Source organism: Corvus kubaryi, unplaced genomic scaffold, assembly GCF_017639235.1.
Source record: "Corvus kubaryi isolate FWS band 111438036 unplaced genomic scaffold, C.kubaryi_AGA036_p1.0 split2-37374, whole genome shotgun sequence".
NCBI classification, from domain to species: Eukaryota; Metazoa; Chordata; class Aves; order Passeriformes; family Corvidae; genus Corvus; species Corvus kubaryi.
In genome coordinates this window covers 4825092-4842068 of record NW_024582082.1, presented here as the reverse complement: position 1 = coordinate 4842068, position 16977 = coordinate 4825092, and the positions used below count along the sequence as shown (strand labels likewise).

The following is a 16977-nucleotide window of genomic DNA, read 5'->3' as shown; positions in this document are numbered from 1 at the left end:
ATTGGCTTATAGGTGAGAGAGGAAAAAAAGATCACTTCTTTTTAAAGGTTAAAAACCACCAAACCACATCCCTGACTCCATCCCTAAGAAAAAAAATAATATTCTCACTAAACACTGACCTGAAAAAGTTCATATAAAAAAAAAAAATCACTTGGGAGTAGTGACTGTTCATATATTCATAAGTATTTATATTGGTGATGCTTGATTTTCAAAACAGGCACTAGGTTAGACTGAGAGCTGTGCAGCAGAAAATAAAAACAGAAGAAAAAGGCAATGAATACATTCTGCATACCAGACCAAATTTCTGAAGTTCCCTTCTGCCTTCTCTTCTTAAAACCCAGCAAAGTGAAACATGACAAAAAAAATGAAAGCTGCTTGAGTAAAAATACATCTCTTTAAAATATGTAAATCCTGTCTGGAAGAAAAATACAGAAAAGAACAGAATTTCTGAAAAATTAAGTGAAAACCTAAACAAATGCCATATAAACACACTAAAGCCTGTAAGAGCAGCTTGCTGAAATATTAAACATGAGTCATAAAAAGCATTCCCAAACATAACAGAAGCAGGATGTCTACCAGAGAATATGCTGAGGCCAGAAATTAAGAAAAGATTAAAGGATCACTCAAGGAAGAACGGGTCAGAGCAGAAATATTAAGTGAGAGATTTACAAGAATGTTCATGAGGCTAATTAGGGAGGTTCCCATGCCAGTTTCTGGTTTCAGTGGGAGAGGAGTTGCCGGCACCTGCTCCCATCAGTCAGTCCTGAGAGCAAACAAATCCAAGAGTCTGTGCAGCCTGGGTAGGAAGCAGAGTTTAAAATTGCAGCCTTGCTGGTTTACAGTCTGATGGTTTTCAAGTATTCTCTTTCCAAGTTCACTGCTATCCTCCATTCTCACAAGTCCACTTCCTACTATTTTACTCTTCAGTGTTTTCTGCCATTTTCTGGTTTTTATCACTCATTTCAAAAAACCAAGAGTCCAATAATGATTTTCTTAACACCATGCAGCATGGAGCCAGAAATACCAAGAAAATTGTCAAAGTAATTTCCCTTAAGATGTTTAAGTTAAGCGTATCCTGTGAAGTTAACAATTTGTAGTTAGGCAGAAGAAAAGTTGGAGTTGACTTACTGAGGCAAGAGGAATGCCAGATCATCCCTAACAGCTACAAGCCATTGAGTCTCAAGGGCTGTTTTGTTCTTCTTTGAACACCATGAGAATGCAGGGATCTGAGCCTCAGCTGCTTTGCATCACTGCAGCCCCAATGGAACAAGAGGCAGCTCCCAGCAGGCACATCCCTGCGGGCATCCACACGCTTGACTTGCTGCCCTGCCAGCCACCCATCCCACAGCCACTTGCAGTCCCTCAGCCAGCTGAGCCTGGACGTGATGCTCACCTGCACATGAGAGCAGGTTCACTGCCAGGACCTGCTTTTGGATCCCAGCAGCTTTTAGAGAAAAGACAACTGTGAGCGGAAAAGCGACAGCAAAGAAGCATGGGAATGAGAAACAAAACATTACACTGTAGTAAATACCCTGACAATGTTGGTGGGAGCAGTAAACAAAGACCACACACCATATGTCTTCCAGGTGGTGATTTTGATCTTGCTTTTAGTAACATTTTAATCAAGAGGAGCTGAGATCTGATTTACCGCTTATGGTTGGTGAGATCTTTCCTAAGCCTCCTTTGCAAGTCTCTAATTTGATTTGTCCGGATTGCCTGATTTACTTCATCACAAGGATGTTTCCTGACATACACAAATATGTGGTCTAATTTGAGAGCATGCAATGCTGTAAAACAGTCCTGGCTGTGGAGGGGGATCTCGCCAGAGAAAGGAGTACACAGCCAGGAGTACACTGCTTTAGGAAAAGTAAACAGAACTATTATTCTGCGTTTCACTCAGTTTCCTAAATGTGGACAGTAATATTAAGCCTGATGCTGCTATTAAAGACACTTTCAAGGGCATTTCCTGCAGGCCGGTTGCTAGAAATTCAATCTCCTAAGGCTTTTGATGGACATATAAAAACGATTCTGTTGACTCTGCTTTTAATATTCCAGTCTTCGAAATGAGTCACCTGGCTGTGAACAGCTGGCAACTGTGCAGACATCTGCATATGCTTTCACACCAGGCTGACATGAGGGAGATTGATTTCTCTGGACCAAGGAGGAGAGCAATTCTCATCAGCCTGGCTCAGGGGTGATCACTGGTTCAGATGGACAAATCCTGGCTGTGTTATTCATACTACAAGTGACATAAGGGTTATTTATATGAGCAGAACAAACAGAATCCTCTGGTAGATGGCAGAAGAATTATTTGCTTTATGACTGAGGTCCAAGATCTGCAAGCTTTTAAAGAAATTGGAATGTACAGCAATGGGGTTTTTGAGTAAAAAAGGGAGAATGAGAGAAGAGAATTCTTCCGGTGTGGACTAGAGGGATCCTAGCTCTGCTAGGCTGACAATAAATGCTTTTCCCCTCAAAACAGATTCACATATTAATCACTAGCCTAATGTCTGGTTTTCACCCTTTGTGGAAAACTACAAACCACATTAACTTTGTTCTATATTTCTGTCTTAATTGTACTTTTGATTTTTTAATTGATGTGCCCCTCAGTTTCCCACCCAGTTGTTCGTACACTCTGCAGAAGCATGGTCACTTGGAACCCTTCAATCCCCACAGGATCCTCTCTTTCTGTGTTTTTCCAAGAGCAATACAGATGAAGGGACCCATCCTGTGGACTAAATGAGGCCCCCGATCTCTACTGCCTTTGCTCCAGTGGATGCTTTTTTGGTTTTTTAAAACACAAAATGAAAACTAGAAACAGAGAGACAGTCATGAACTGGTTCTTAATTCTCAGCTTTCAAGTGGGATATACAAAACTGAAAAAGTGCTTCATTAAGGTAATTTTTTCAACTTGGGCTGCCTCCACTACAGGAGAATATCCTTGCATAAAGATCTGCAAACATACACAGGGACTCTGATGTTCACTTCTCTCTTTTCTGAAGTCCATCTCCTAGGGGTGTCCCACCTACCCCATTCCTACATGTATTTTCATAGAAACAATTGGTTCCTTATTTTTCATTTTACTTTGGGGAAAGGGCCTTACCTATTTCTGGATTAATGGGCTACATATTTCACAGCAATTTTTTTTTCTCCAATTAATATGAAAACTTTTCTGGGGAATGTTTTGCAAAGCTGTTTCATCAGATCTGCAGCATATTACTGAATCTTAGCAATTTAGAGTGAGAAAAAATCTATTCAGCTTCTGCCATTGTAAAAAACCAAAAGAATGGATAAACTGGCCAACCACAGGTAACACAAGTTTTCTCCTTTAAAGTGGTTCATGTGGCTGTTTTGTTTCACATTTCTCTGTACAAAGAGGCAACTTGCTTAAAAAAATTCATGTTCTCTAAAAACATAGCACATGTATTGGCTTCTCATTTTGATGTGCTGAAAGGTGCTATTGCATAAGAGATTTGGGGCAGCAAGCAGCAGGCAAGAGGCACTGCATTTATATTTTAATTAGCTCATGGTAGGAGTTTCTTTAGAGGTTACTAAATTACTATTTGTCCACCTACATTATTAAAATTTTGTGTCTTTCCGTTTCAAGGACTCTTTGTACCTCCTGAAAACTGTATTGCTGCAATTGCGTATCATTTTTAAATAATGTTCTTAAATAATCCAAAGTGATCATTTTATAAATCTGTTGAGCCAATTTTAATTATAGAACTTTAGGAATCAAACAAGTTAAGATTCTGGGAAAGTACTATTTTAGTCACAAAGAAAGCCCTCTACAACTTGTCTAATTTCATAAATCTTCTTCATTTGTGGGCTTCTTAAATACATTTTCAGCAATTGTGTTCTTTCCTCAAAATAAATTCTTAAATTGTCATGTTCTGTGAAAAAACCCCCACTGTTTTATTAATACCCTATTTCACATCACACTGATTATGTTAATAAGAATAAATATTTTTACATAAATACATACCTCTGGAGTTTTTTTGCTACAGTGAGAATACATTAGAATCCTGAGAAATTTCTAATTTCTGGAAGAATTAATACACTAAAGGAATGTGAAATCTTTGAAGTAAACTAATGGTAGGGGTAGGTACTTCACTAACATGTATGGATGTGTTGCACAGAACCTTCCAATAAGACAATGAACATGGAAAACCTGGAAATGCAGTCATTTTGCAAATGGTTTCTAATGTGCTGGGGTTTTTTCTGGTATTGATTTATTCCCATCCATTTGCCAGTGCAGAGATATAACCACCATGAAACTCTTCAGCATTTGATTGCTGGTTTGCTCCTGGAGGATTTGTGTACCTGCCAGTGCCAGTATTGATGCTGCTGGCAGCTCCAGGAACAAAAGGAAGGATTCTGGTAGAAACATTTACTCTTCTGTGGCAAGACACTTATCAAGACTGACAGGCATGCAATGCTGAGGCTGCTCATGCTCCACTCAATACATAGTTTTCTATGAGAAGAAGCTGGAGCATTAATGAGATATTAATGTTGTTAAGTGTGGGCATGAGCCTAATGGCTTCACACTGGAGCAAGCAGTTGGATTCACTGAGCCCAGTGAGGTTGCTTCACTGAGACTGAATCCAAATGAAACTTCCCCTTCAAGTTATTGTGTCCTTGCATTCTGATAGAAATGAGGAAAAAGAGTTTGCAAAATCTTACCCTGATTTTATTGCCCAGAGATCTCAGTGGTTTGGGAATTTTTTCCTGTTAGAGGGTTACTAAAGTGTTTTAAAGCCCGAGAATATGTTTTCTTCTTACTTTTCAATTGGAGAGCATAGATTCATAGAACCATTTAGGTTGGAAAAGCCCTCTAAGATCCAGCTGTAAACCCAGCACTGCCAAGGGCACCACTAAGCCACGTCCCCAAGTGACACATCTACACATCTCTTAAATCCCTTCAGGATTGGTGACTCAGCCACTTCTGTGGGGAACCTCTCCCAGGGCTTGACCCCCTTCTCTGTGAAGAGATTTTTCCTAATATCCCGTCTAAACCTCCCCTGGGCACAACTTGAGGCTGTTTCTCCTGTTGCTTGTTACCTGGGAGAAAAGACCAACCCCCACCTGGCTCCCCTCAGGGAGCTGTAGAGAGTGAGAAGGTGCCCCCTGAGCCTCCTTTTCTCAAGGCTCAGCCCCCTCAGTTGCTCCTCATCAGACTTCTGTTCCAGACCCTTCCCCAGCTCCCTTGCCCTTCTCTGGACCTGCTGTAGAACCTCAATGTCTTTCGTGGAGTGAGGGGCCCAAAACCAACCCAGGATTCAAGACGGCCTCCCCAGTGCCCAGTGCAGGGGGATGGTCTCCTCCCTAGGCCTTCGTAGTATAGGGCCACAAATCCTGAAATAGATGCTTTAACACATGAACAGTTTTCCAAATTGGAAATCATGGATTCCTGGTGAGCATCCTACCCCAGTGTACTCACAACGTGGACTCTATTACCCCAGAGTCACTGATCATGATTGTAGCTGCACAATAGCCATAAGTCAGAGAACAGCCTTATGTTGATGGCTGAGCCACTGAAAATGATGGGTTTAATGACTAGTTTATTTTAGAAAGGGAGAAAATGCCCTTTATGTCATGTAAATGACTTAGAGAAATACTGCAAATGGCATTGGACATTTACAAACTCATTATGATAATGGAAATCTCAAATAACTTGTAAGAGAGTTCCACAAGCCACACTGCTGTATTTGGCATGATGATAAACTTCATAACAATTTATTGATTGTTTCTCTTTTCCTGTTTTTCGTGAAATTCATCATGTATAGTTGCAGCAGCAAAACATTAAGAGGCAATGCAGTTTAAATTATTTTACAGAGGACCAAAATGTCTTGATTTATACCTTTTATCATTGTAGCAGAACTAGATGTACTGGATTCTTAAAACAGCCTCTAGAACTCTGCCTCTGAAATAGATTGCTCAATTAAAAAGACTTACCTTTTTTACAAAAAATGAGTCTCCATTTTTGGAATAATCTAATTTTTATTCCTGCTGCCAGCTAGAGATTCTCAGCAATCCCAGTGTGCAACACAGAAACTTAAGCTTCTGCTGTAATATGCAATGTTCAGTTCCAAGCATTTATGAACTGGAGAATGACAGTGATCTGACTCTGTGCATAGCTAACACACCTGGCAGTCTCTGCCAGTCTCTCTTACTCCCCCACCCCTCAAACAGCAACCCAAAATTTGATCAAACATGTAAACCACACAATAGCCTGAACACTCTCAGCCCAAGGAAAAAGGCACAGTGGTGAGTTACCTTAAATTCAGTTTCAATGTTGGCTAGCCTGGCCAATTCATTGCTAAGCTCTAGAGCAGTAAGGACAGGGTCTTCACTGGACAGAGACAAATAAGCAGCACTGGCTAATCCTTTGTAGGCATTCATTCTTGAGCGAGAGTGACTAAAGGAGTCTTTCTTCTGCTTTTCCATACATTCATTGCACTTGCAAAAATAGTCATGTGGCCTTTCAATCCGTGCGCCTTTTAGAAGTAAGATGTGAACAATTTCATACTCCTGGCAGTGGGCAGCAAGTATGATGGGGGTAATGTCATGGGAGAACCGAGTTCCATCTTCATCGTAAGCATAAAAATCATCATCCCTCAGTTCCTGCTCGAGAGGGCTGAGTGTGAGACGCTGTCCTTGTGCGAAGGCTGGGTGGTTCAATATTGCTTCGACAATGCGCACGTATCCTTTGCTGATGGCTAACAAAAGTGCGTCCCCGACTCGAGCGAGATTCTCCTTCTTGAGGAGCAGCTCTGTCACTTCCAGATGCTCATTCCCTACCGCTAACTGGAGGGCATTTTGTCCCATGTAATCGACACAATTGAAGTTCAAGGTTTTGGATTCCTCCAGCATTTTTCGCACAACAGGAATGTTGCCATATTCTGCAGAATCGAGGAAATGTTCCTCCTCTGCAGTGAGGCTGGTGCCTTTCTCGTTGAACATGTAGGCAGGGCCACGGATGGCCTGGCGCCGGCCCTTCTCCCGAAGGGTCGCGTGCCTCCGATGCATGTCTTTAGAATTGCTGTGTCTCAACCTGCAGAAAACCAGAAAGGAATGTTGGTTATACTCTGGCAGAGTCATAATTTCACAGAACCTGAAATAAGGTTGGAAATGTGTCATTGTGACCAGATCTGGCCTGAGCCAGTTACTAATAATCATTTAGGACACATGTGGAATGAAGATTAGCTTCTGAACAAAAGACAAGCTCTCCTGTGATTTGTTCACCCTTTCTGATTGCAACAAGGATACTCAGCATATTCTTGACTTGATAAATAGAAAAAGAAATGCTTGAACACATAATTTTCCATTTGTATTGTTTAGAATTTCATTACATCATATCTAGGATTCATATACACAGGACATTATTTCTCTGAATTACTCTTCTTGAATTTTGTCCTTGAGGGCACAAGCCCTAAAGAAAGTTAGCAGGACTCTCTCCTGTCAATAGACCTTGGATCAGGCCAATAAACTATGTTCCATAAAGTTAAAAACCATGTTTCTAATTTTAAACATGTGGTAACAAGGATAATTATATTGCATATTCTGCTAAGATTCAGCTGGTACAAGCAAGCCACTTATTCATTCCCTGCTTTTTTTCATGGTACATAATACCATGTTTCTGTTTCCTGATCTAGAGCAGTTTAATAATGATCTATCTAATTTCTTAGTGAAATACAGTTGGCAGCTACGCCAAATACAAGTACCCAGATTCAGGGGAGAGTCTAGAAAAACACAGGAATAACTCTTGATGTAGTGTCACATCAGTCCCCAGTAAGCACCTTTTAGAGAGCTACTGCAGAAAGACAAGATACAGATCTCTCACCACAAACAGAGGGCAGGAGAAAAGGGTCATTAATTTCCCCACTGATTACGTGGCTGAAATGCCCTTCACTTGGAGCTGGTGAGATGAAGACAAACTATTCTTATTCCACCTTCTCTGGAAGTCCCAAAGAAAGCTATGCTATGTGCAATTGGTCACATGGGTGAGAAAACACACTGTTGTAAGAAATTAACTGAGATCCTAAATGTATTTGTGCCTTTAAAACATTCACACTTTGCATTCAGTGCTCTCAATGTTGCTCTTCTTTAAAATTTTATTGCAGCAGAATTTCAGCAAATTCATAGTGTCTTTTAGAGTCTAAGCATGCAGAGTTAATTGCCATCCAAAGCCCATAGAATGTGCAGCCTGAGTAAAAATGTAAAAACACCTCTTTCACAGACAGCATTTGCACTCAGGCCAATAGCAAGTCCTAAATCACTTGGGTAAAATCTTCAGGAGCCTCTGAGCTGCAGTGGACAGATGTAACAAATAAGCAGGTGTTAATGCTCAGTGGGTGGCAAAGGTTCATCCTTCCACACTCCATCTGTTCTCCAAGTCGGTTATGACCTTCAGTCAACGAAAAGTTCATGTGTTGCTCTGAAGAAATACTACAGAAGTTGGAAAATGCTGCAGTGAGTGATGAGAGGGAACTGTGCCAGAAGACAAAGTGGAGTAGATGCATTGCCTCCAAGAACAGGTAACAAAGGAGTAAAGGAAGCAGCAAGAACCTGGTAAAACACAGGGTTATCAGAAACCCAAAATACCTAAAGATCTGAGACACAGAAATTCTCAAGGTAGCTGTTCTTATGGAACTAACATATACACAGGTATCTATCATTTTAATTCATTGCTTTTGTACTGATGTGGAACAGAAAGCTAGTACTGAAGAGTTTCAAACAAATTTTACAGCAATTTTTTAGAAGTTACATTAAAATGTAAACAAATCCTAAGAAATCAAATTTGTGACCACACAAGGTTGAAAAAGAGGTTCGTAATTGAGAATCTCTCCTCCTAAGCTTTGATGCATCAGTGTAACAACTTAATAAAAGCTAGTAGGAACTGAACATAACATCTCAGGCTCCACAGAGAGGTAAAGTGCTGTATGAATCTTAAAACTATTTCCTTCCAACATGGTTTGAAGTTGAAGAAGCACACAGAAATGAGGGATACAAGAATAATGAAGGAGATATGGTTAAGTGAATTAATTCCCTAGACTGCATGAAGTTCACTATAAGAGAAAACAATAACATCTAAATAAATAAAGTATGCAATTAACATCTGACAGAGATACAGAGTTTCCTAAAGCAGAAAAATGCCTGGGGTAAATTTGGGGACCCTTTGAAGTCAAAATTTTAAGTTTCATTGGTTTCAGTGGAGTCCAAATTTTGGAAACATATATGCATACATACATATATTTTCCTCAGCAATTAGCTTTCATCTCAGAAGCAGTTCCAGTGATGCCAGGAGGAGCAACATGTGGTTAAAATGAAGTTTTTAACCATATGCACAAGTGCTTCTTTAAACTGGAGCTCCTGTCCTTAGCTATTCAGGACAGCATTTAAGTTTTAAACATGTAGTGAAACCTTGCTGAGTTCAAGCAAGGACTATACATGCAAATAAACACTTCTCAACTGTGACTTTGTTAAATGAGGAGTTACAGAACCAGAAAGCACTTTGCACATTTACAGCCTTGGGAGCTCCTGAATGTTGAATTAAATCTTTTAAAATGTTAAGCAACTTGAAAGGATGAGCTGGTGATGACTTAAGCCATCATTTCTGGGATCACGTGGAAACCAGTCCAGCTCTGGTAGGTGCTCAGTGATCACCCTTGAGTGCAGGAGCATTGCACATGCATGAATATTTTAGGACAATTAATTTTATTAGCTGCTTCAAGCTGGAGGAATTCCACTGGGCTTTTCTGATATCCAAACCCATGCACAGTAAGATATTTGGCAACCTTATGTTTGTTGTTATACTTAAGTGTCAATACTTGAAGAAACTCAGAAAGATCTATAATTTTCAACAGTGACGAATCTATTAGATATTTTCCCTGATGTAGAAGAACAGTTCTTGATACTTTATTCTTTTTTTTTGTTAGAAAAACTTTTCTCTTTAGGTATGTTATTACCTCTGAAGGACAACCCAGATAGATGGGACAGATAACCTTATAATTACACCCAAAGTAAACATAAACCCACATAAAATTTTGCTGTTGGCCTAGTTCTAAGATTTTTGCCTGCAAAAGAGGTTAGAGTTTGACCTAGAGCTAATTCACACCTGTTTGTTGTATATGTAATAACGTGCCAAAAACAAAGGACCTTCATTTCACTTTCTTCAATTCAGAGAGAACACTGGTTTCATACACAGTTTCTAAAAACAGAAATTGCATCAGAAAAAGAGGAAACAGGAAAGCACACCTGCTCTTCAAAGAGATAATGACTATCCAATATTTATCCTGAAATAAATGTTCTGCAGGGATTTCCCTACAGCACAGAGTTGATCTACACTCCCTGCAGGTAAGGGCAAGAGCACCATCATTCAGAGGGCTTCACCTCAGATGAATTATGACCCCCCCCCCATCTTGGCCATCAGCAGAGGAGATCAATATCTCAGCTATTATACTTTACCATCTTTATAGAGATGTAGAGATGAATAAAAAATTACACTTTTAACTTCGAATAATTTCAATAGAAATGCTCAGCTATCAAACCCTGTTCTGAAAAAAAAGTTACAATTGTGCTTGACCTGAGCACTGAATCATGACAAGAGAAGCAGTAGTGCAAAGAGTGAAGTATGCAGCAGCTGAAGCTCTTGGAAACTGAACCCTACTGCAATGTCACAACTGCACTCAGCACCTTGTTCTGTTCTGCTTTTCAGTTACACACAGGCAGATTTAGAACTAATCATATTTACTGAGCGTGTGTAATGTGCTTTCTTAATAAAAGTAATTGTAACTTGATTGCATTTATCTTACCATTTTTCTTCAAAGGTGCTTTGGATTGAAATGACTGTATTTGCATATTTTATTGAGACAACTAGTGATCAAACTCATCAGGCACTGCAGTTAAATACTGTGTTTTCTAGGAAAGGATGCCAATGCATGCAGTGCTGTTGGAGAGAAAATGGTCTGGGAAATGAAAATAAAAAATTTCAGGGCCTGAGTACCGCTTGCAGCAAAGCACATCCAGCTTTCCATGGCTGTGGGAGCCACAAGATGTCTGGACTCCTGTGGGGAGTGGAGAAGAACAGCTCTTTCTGAAAGGTGATTTAGCTCATAACAAATCTTCCTGTGGGAGTGTTTCAGTTTCTAATTAAAGTGACTAAGAGCAGGTCCTTGCAATTGGCTCTGACAGTACTTGGTGCTGAGACACTCAGTGTCTGAGAGGGGAACATGGCATAACATGACATTTGTTCTTAACGTGGTGGCATTGGAAACACACTGAAGCTGAAACTCTGCTTTTTTTTCCTCAACCACACTCTCTTAACTGGTCTGAGTGCTGATGTGTAGGACAGGGTGGACATAGGAAAGAAGTTGAACTGCTTCATTTCGAGCTTATTCCAGCAAATGGCCTCTCCCTGACCTTCCTTTCCACAGTGCTCCCGACTCTGCCATTCAAGACCTTCTGCTGCCTCTCTAGTCCCACACAAAAACCTATGGAAGGGCAGGGCTACCACCTGGAGCTGGGGCTTGGAGAAAATATTCAAAGGCCCAAGTGCCTTAAAAGGCTGAATTGGAGCTCTTACAGATGACTTTGAACCAGAGTTTTAAAAGTGTATAGGAGAGGCTGAATAGTACCTGCTTGAGTTTTTAAAACATCTGAAGTCTATAAAAGATACTGAAATCAATAGGTATTAGGAACTGCAGCAATTCTGGAATTCTCAAGTGATATCAACCTTTACTTGTCTTTAAGCCTAAAAATTGAGCAGGACATTTACAAAGGCAGCTTTAGGAACTTATGGTCTCTGACTACACTTTGGGTTTGCTTTCCCTAAGTGGAGAGAGGTTGGCAGGAGTCTCCCTGTGCCCTTTCAATGGCCCTCTTTGTCCAGAAACTACAGAAGAGTCTTCAGATACGTAACCATTACTATGCTCTATAAGCTCTGTAAGCACCCATCAGAGCAGGCTTTGATGAGACATTGCCTCTGCCTTGTTGAAAAGAAAATTTCAGTTTCTGAAAGCCATTTTGAAAGCACTGCCCTCGGTTCCTGCAGAGCCTCAGAAACTGTCAAATTGACACTTTACTTATTATTTTTCTTTCTACTTACATCAATACTTCTGAAAAGAATCAGGGCACATAAAGGCTGCAGACTCCCTGAGGCCTCTTTGGAATTGACACAGCTCTTATACATCAAATGGACCATTTTTCTCTGTTAACCCTTAGTTCCACACAGAAAACCTGGCCAGCCAAGACATGCTATAAACACGAACAAAAACCAAGGAAGTTGGGTTCTAAAAGCAAACACAAATTGATATAGAAATCAATCCATTTAAAAGAGTAATTCAAATTGTTCGGAGTAAAAACAGTAGGATGTTTAATCTTTTAATTAAAAATTGCAACTTATTTTGAAGTATACTCCAGACTTCAGAGGAGTGCAGACTGAACACAACTGTATACATTTATTATCCTGTATGCAATAGGCTACTCTGGCTATTCCAAATGCTGCACGGGCTTGTATTACCAGAGTCCTCTGATATCCCCTTTTTCTCCAATATCTTGATCAGCCTTCTAAATCTTACCTTAAGTCAAGGTTTTTTTCCTGTAAGACAAGACTTTTAAGTATCCTTTTTCCCATATTGCTGATTTACTATGTAAACAGACTCAGTATAATTTGGGATGGCTGCCTTGATGGACAGCAGCTTTTTCTGAAGTTTTCTATGCTTTGAAAAGCTGAAGTGCCACTTCATTTATTCTTGGATTGTGGCCAACATTGAAAACCCCAATTCAATACTGTCAGCAATGTGACCATTCTCCTACATGAAAAGTTGAGTACATGTCTAGGATGTACTATTAGATTTTTTTAATAATAGATTTTTAGATGTAATTAATAGAATTTTTTAGCCTATGCAGGTAGATATCCATTCATTTGCAGCATAGCCCTACAAACCAGTAGCAGGAAGCAATATCCCCTCCCCATCATTCCCACTGCTCATACAGATAAAACAAAAATTTGGAAACAGATCTTTCTCCTTGTAGAATTACAGGAGCAGTCAGCAAAACCACACCTTTTCAAATCCCTTTAGGGCATGGCAGCATGAGAATGTTCAGGAAGACAAACCAGACCTCTCATGCCATTAAAAAATGCTGATCAATGACACACACAAACACTTTCAACATCTTCATGTCATGAAGCACAAGGTCTGAGGACAACAGCCAAGAAACATTTAGGACAGACCACCAAATCTTTACCAGTATCTACATTTTCAAATCCTCCCTGATCTCCTTTAGAAAGGAGGCACTGTCTTGTGGTTTGAAAAAAAAAGGAAGTGGAATTTGGCTTTCTACCAGCTATCTTGCAGAAAAAAACATCCACTGCTTTTCAGCTGTCTCGCCCTCCTCTTTCTTATACACTAATCATCAGCATTTTCTTTCCCATCCCAAAGCAATGTCATGGACCAACAGAAGACTTTTACAGCAGGAGCGACTGAAAAATAGTCACCTTTGTTCTTTTATTCAAGTTCTTCTTGTGTTATAAAATAAATACTAGGTTACTTTTTTTTCCTTCCGTCCCTCCTTGTTTCCCCTTAATCTATAGTTGTGAAGTTGGCTAGTTATTGCAAATTTATCACAGAACACATAAAATAGGTGTACCAAAAATAAGGCTATTTTTACATTCTCTCCCATTGTTCATTCATTAATATGTTTGACCACCAAATGAACTGTCATGAAAAGAATGAGTTCTACTTTTCCTTTATTTCAATCTGGCTTTGGGAACTAGGAATAATTCAGTCTCACTGTTGAAGTGCTTCAAAACTCAGGCCCAGATCATAGTGAGAACACAACAGAGAAATACCTGTTCATTCATAAATTTTTACTAGTGATGAGAGCAACGAAAAATCTGTAATTTTTCAAGCAGGGGGCAGTGTAACGCTGATTTTCAACAAGCAGTTCTATTAAAAAGAGAAAGAAAAGCTTTGAAAAGAACTAGTAATCTCTGTTCTCGCTGTATTTCGTTTTTCCCTACTGATGCACCCTTTTCAATGCTCACTTCATAGGTATCTCTTGACAGGAAACAACGTGGACAGAAGGACTCCTGACAACCATTAGACCCTGCAAGCTGCAACAGGCATGATACAGTGTCCCCGTTCACTTTTTTTTTTCTAAATTTTTTTCACCTTGACCACACTACTTTCACGAAAAGAAACCCCTTACAGATCTCACCCAACTACAAAAGAAGACAACAGCGTGGCTCCAAACCATGTGGCTGGTAACAACAAGCCCTTTGCGTTACACTGAAACCAAGCACAGATTCCAAGAGTAAAAAGCCAAACCACTGCCACACGCAGCCAACCCGCCTCACTCTCACCAGCCCATCCTCAGGCTCTCAGGACACACCGAGTCGCCCCGACACGTCTCTAAGCCCCACAAAACTTCCCAGCGCCTAAGTAAGGAGCGGCATTAGAGCCAGGGCGCTTCTTAAAGGAGCTGAGAGGAGAACGGCTCGGGCAGGGCACCACCCCCGGTCAGCATCTTACATGTGCGCGTCGGGGCCGCTCCGCTTCAGTGCCGGGGCGCGGGGCGGGCGCGGCCGCCCATGTCCGCGAGGCCGCTGTCCGCGGTGCTGAAGCGCTCAGCGCGGCCGCACGGGCCGGCCGCTGTCCGCGGTGCTGAAGCGCTCAGCGCGGCCGCACGGGCCGGCCGCTGTCCGCGGTGCTGCAGCCGCCGCCGGCGCGGGCGAGGAGGCGTCTCATCCTTATCCCCTCGGCGCTGCTGGGGCAGAGCTCCCCGGGAGCTCCCGGGATTCGCTTCCTGCAGGAAGAGCCGGCTGCGAGGTTGGCATGAGAGTTGCGTTGTTCTCCCCGTCTTCCCTCCCCCTCTTCCCACGCCGTTGTCCTCCTGTAGGTGTGGATTCGATTCTGTTTTGGGAGCGCCCCCTTCTCAGCCGGAGGTGGACGAGTACCCAAGGGCTGCCCCAGAGCAGGCGTGGCGAGAGAACCTTCCTGGAGAGGGCAGGGCTGCCTGCAGGCTGCCCAACGGGTGGGGGGCTCCGTCGGGGGTTTTCCCCCTCACATGCCACACTCCTGCCTCATCCGGCTGTGCCGCCCCTCTGCTGGGAGTGGTTGGAGCCGCTTCTCCCCATCTGCCGTGCCCAGGTTGAGATTGTCTGGTCCCTTACCTAGGAGATTTTGTCTTTTAGGAGGTAGCAGAGAAGGCGTGTGTGTATGTGTGTGCCAGGAGTGGAGGGAAAGGGAGAGTGAAACCGACATGCAAAATAATCAGTCAATTCAATGAATCCCCTCCCTTCCGTGGCAGAGGAGAGCTGCCAGAACAACTTCAAGCTGCATCCAGGAGCACTGGGGCATCATTCTGCACCCCATTCCAAGTGGCAAGAGCAGGTGTTCTTCTCCTGATCACCCCCCAGGATGCTCCCACTGCCTCCCATGAAGCTCCAGTCACACAGGCCTCTACAAGTCCATGACCTTCTGTGTCCTTCCCCACTGGTGCAACTCCCCTGCCCACCTGCTTTACCTTACCTGTGTGCAGGGATTCCCACCTCATCATACACCCCATTTCAATTACCATATAATGCCACCCTGTCTCACCTGCCGTGCGTCTGGGAGTTTAAGCCCAGAGGAAACCCTTTGCCTGGAGAGATGATGGTGGGAGATGGCCCAGAGGTCTCTGAACAGCACACATGGGAGGATGGCACAATGATGATTTGCCCCAAGTTCGCCTTCTGCCATCCCCTCACAGCACTTCACGAAGTGAGAACACTGATTAAGAGGAGATTTTTCACCATCTTTCAGTCTCAGATCTGTGTAATCAGCTGAGGATGTTATTTGATTGAAGCACCTGAGGGTGCTGACCATTTTGGCAAGGGCCACGGAGAGCTTGGTGTGGCTTCTGCAGTGGCACTAGAAAAGCATCCCAGGTGATGCCTTTCAGAAACCTTTACAGGTGGCTGATGCAGGACTTTCATCCCACATCCTTGGGCAATGAAGTTAGTTTCACCAGCCTGAGCTGTACTCACAGCTGTGAGGAGGGTACTGAGGGTGCCTTTCCCACTGAGAGGTTTCGTCTTGAATAAGGGGGAGAGAGTATTAACCTCTAATGATCACGGGCAGCAGCCAGACCTGCAGGGTTCACTGCACGCTGCTTTGACACTGTCAGTACCTCCTGTTCTGTAAAACACAGCGATTACTTTGGTCTTGCCCTATTTAGGGCTTCTTGAAGTTCACTTAGAAATTAATGAGGGCCCGTATCGGCCAACATATGAGAAGGATGTGGATGTTACCAGGCTCAGGGGAGAACAGCACTGTGTGGGAAGAGACAACCTGTGCAGACTGGAAAATAAAATATAATAAAACAAAAGAAAAACTCCACAGCAACATACTCACTTATGCTGTTGAGATAATTTTGAAATGATATGATGATGCAAAGACACAAATGTCTGCTTTGGGTAGCAAACACAGCTTGGGGTAAGATCTATACCTCTCTTGCTTTTGGACAAATCTTTCCCAAAGCAAAAAAAATAGCCCTCATAGTATCTTGGTACTCATCTGGGTTCTGGTTTTTGCTGGGGTAGAGTTAATTTTCTTCACAGTACAAGTATGAGGGTGTCTTTTGTGTTTGGGCTGGAAAGTGTCGATAATTAGGGGATGGTTTTTGTTACTGCTGAGCAGTGCTTACGGAGTCCAGCCCTTTCCAGCTTCCCGCTGTGCACCCCTAGTGAGGGGGCTGGGGGTGCATAAGAAACTGGGATGGGGCACAATCAGGACAGGTGACCCAAGGGACATTCCATACTGTGTGACATCATTCTCAGCATAGAAAACTGGAGGAAGAAGGAGGAAGTGGGAGATGTTTGGAGTGGAGTTTGTCCTCCCGAGTCATGGTAATGTGGGATGGAGCTCTTCTTTCATGGACATGGCTGAACAGCTACCTGCCTATGGGAAGTGGTAAATAAATTCCTGTTTTTTG

The 16977-nt window shown here is 42.2% G+C and overlaps 1 protein-coding gene across 2 annotated transcripts in view; it reads right to left on the bottom strand.

Moving 5' to 3' along the window:
* Positions 1 to 15224, bottom strand: part of TRPC7 (transient receptor potential cation channel subfamily C member 7) — a 74807-nt gene extending 59583 nt beyond the window's left edge. Inside the window, exons 1-2 of one of the 2 annotated variants that reach the window (XM_042014713.1) lie at positions 14535 to 15224; positions 6277 to 7054 (exon numbers count right to left, since the gene is read on the bottom strand). In XM_042014713.1, the coding sequence (XP_041870647.1) occupies positions 6277 to 7054; positions 14535 to 14536 (780 nt within the window). In that variant the 5' untranslated portion in view covers positions 14537 to 15224. The remainder of the gene's footprint in view (positions 1 to 6276; positions 7055 to 14534) is intronic. The other variant, XM_042014712.1, reaches the window with a different exon arrangement.
* Positions 15225 to 16977: the final 1753 nt, after the last annotated feature.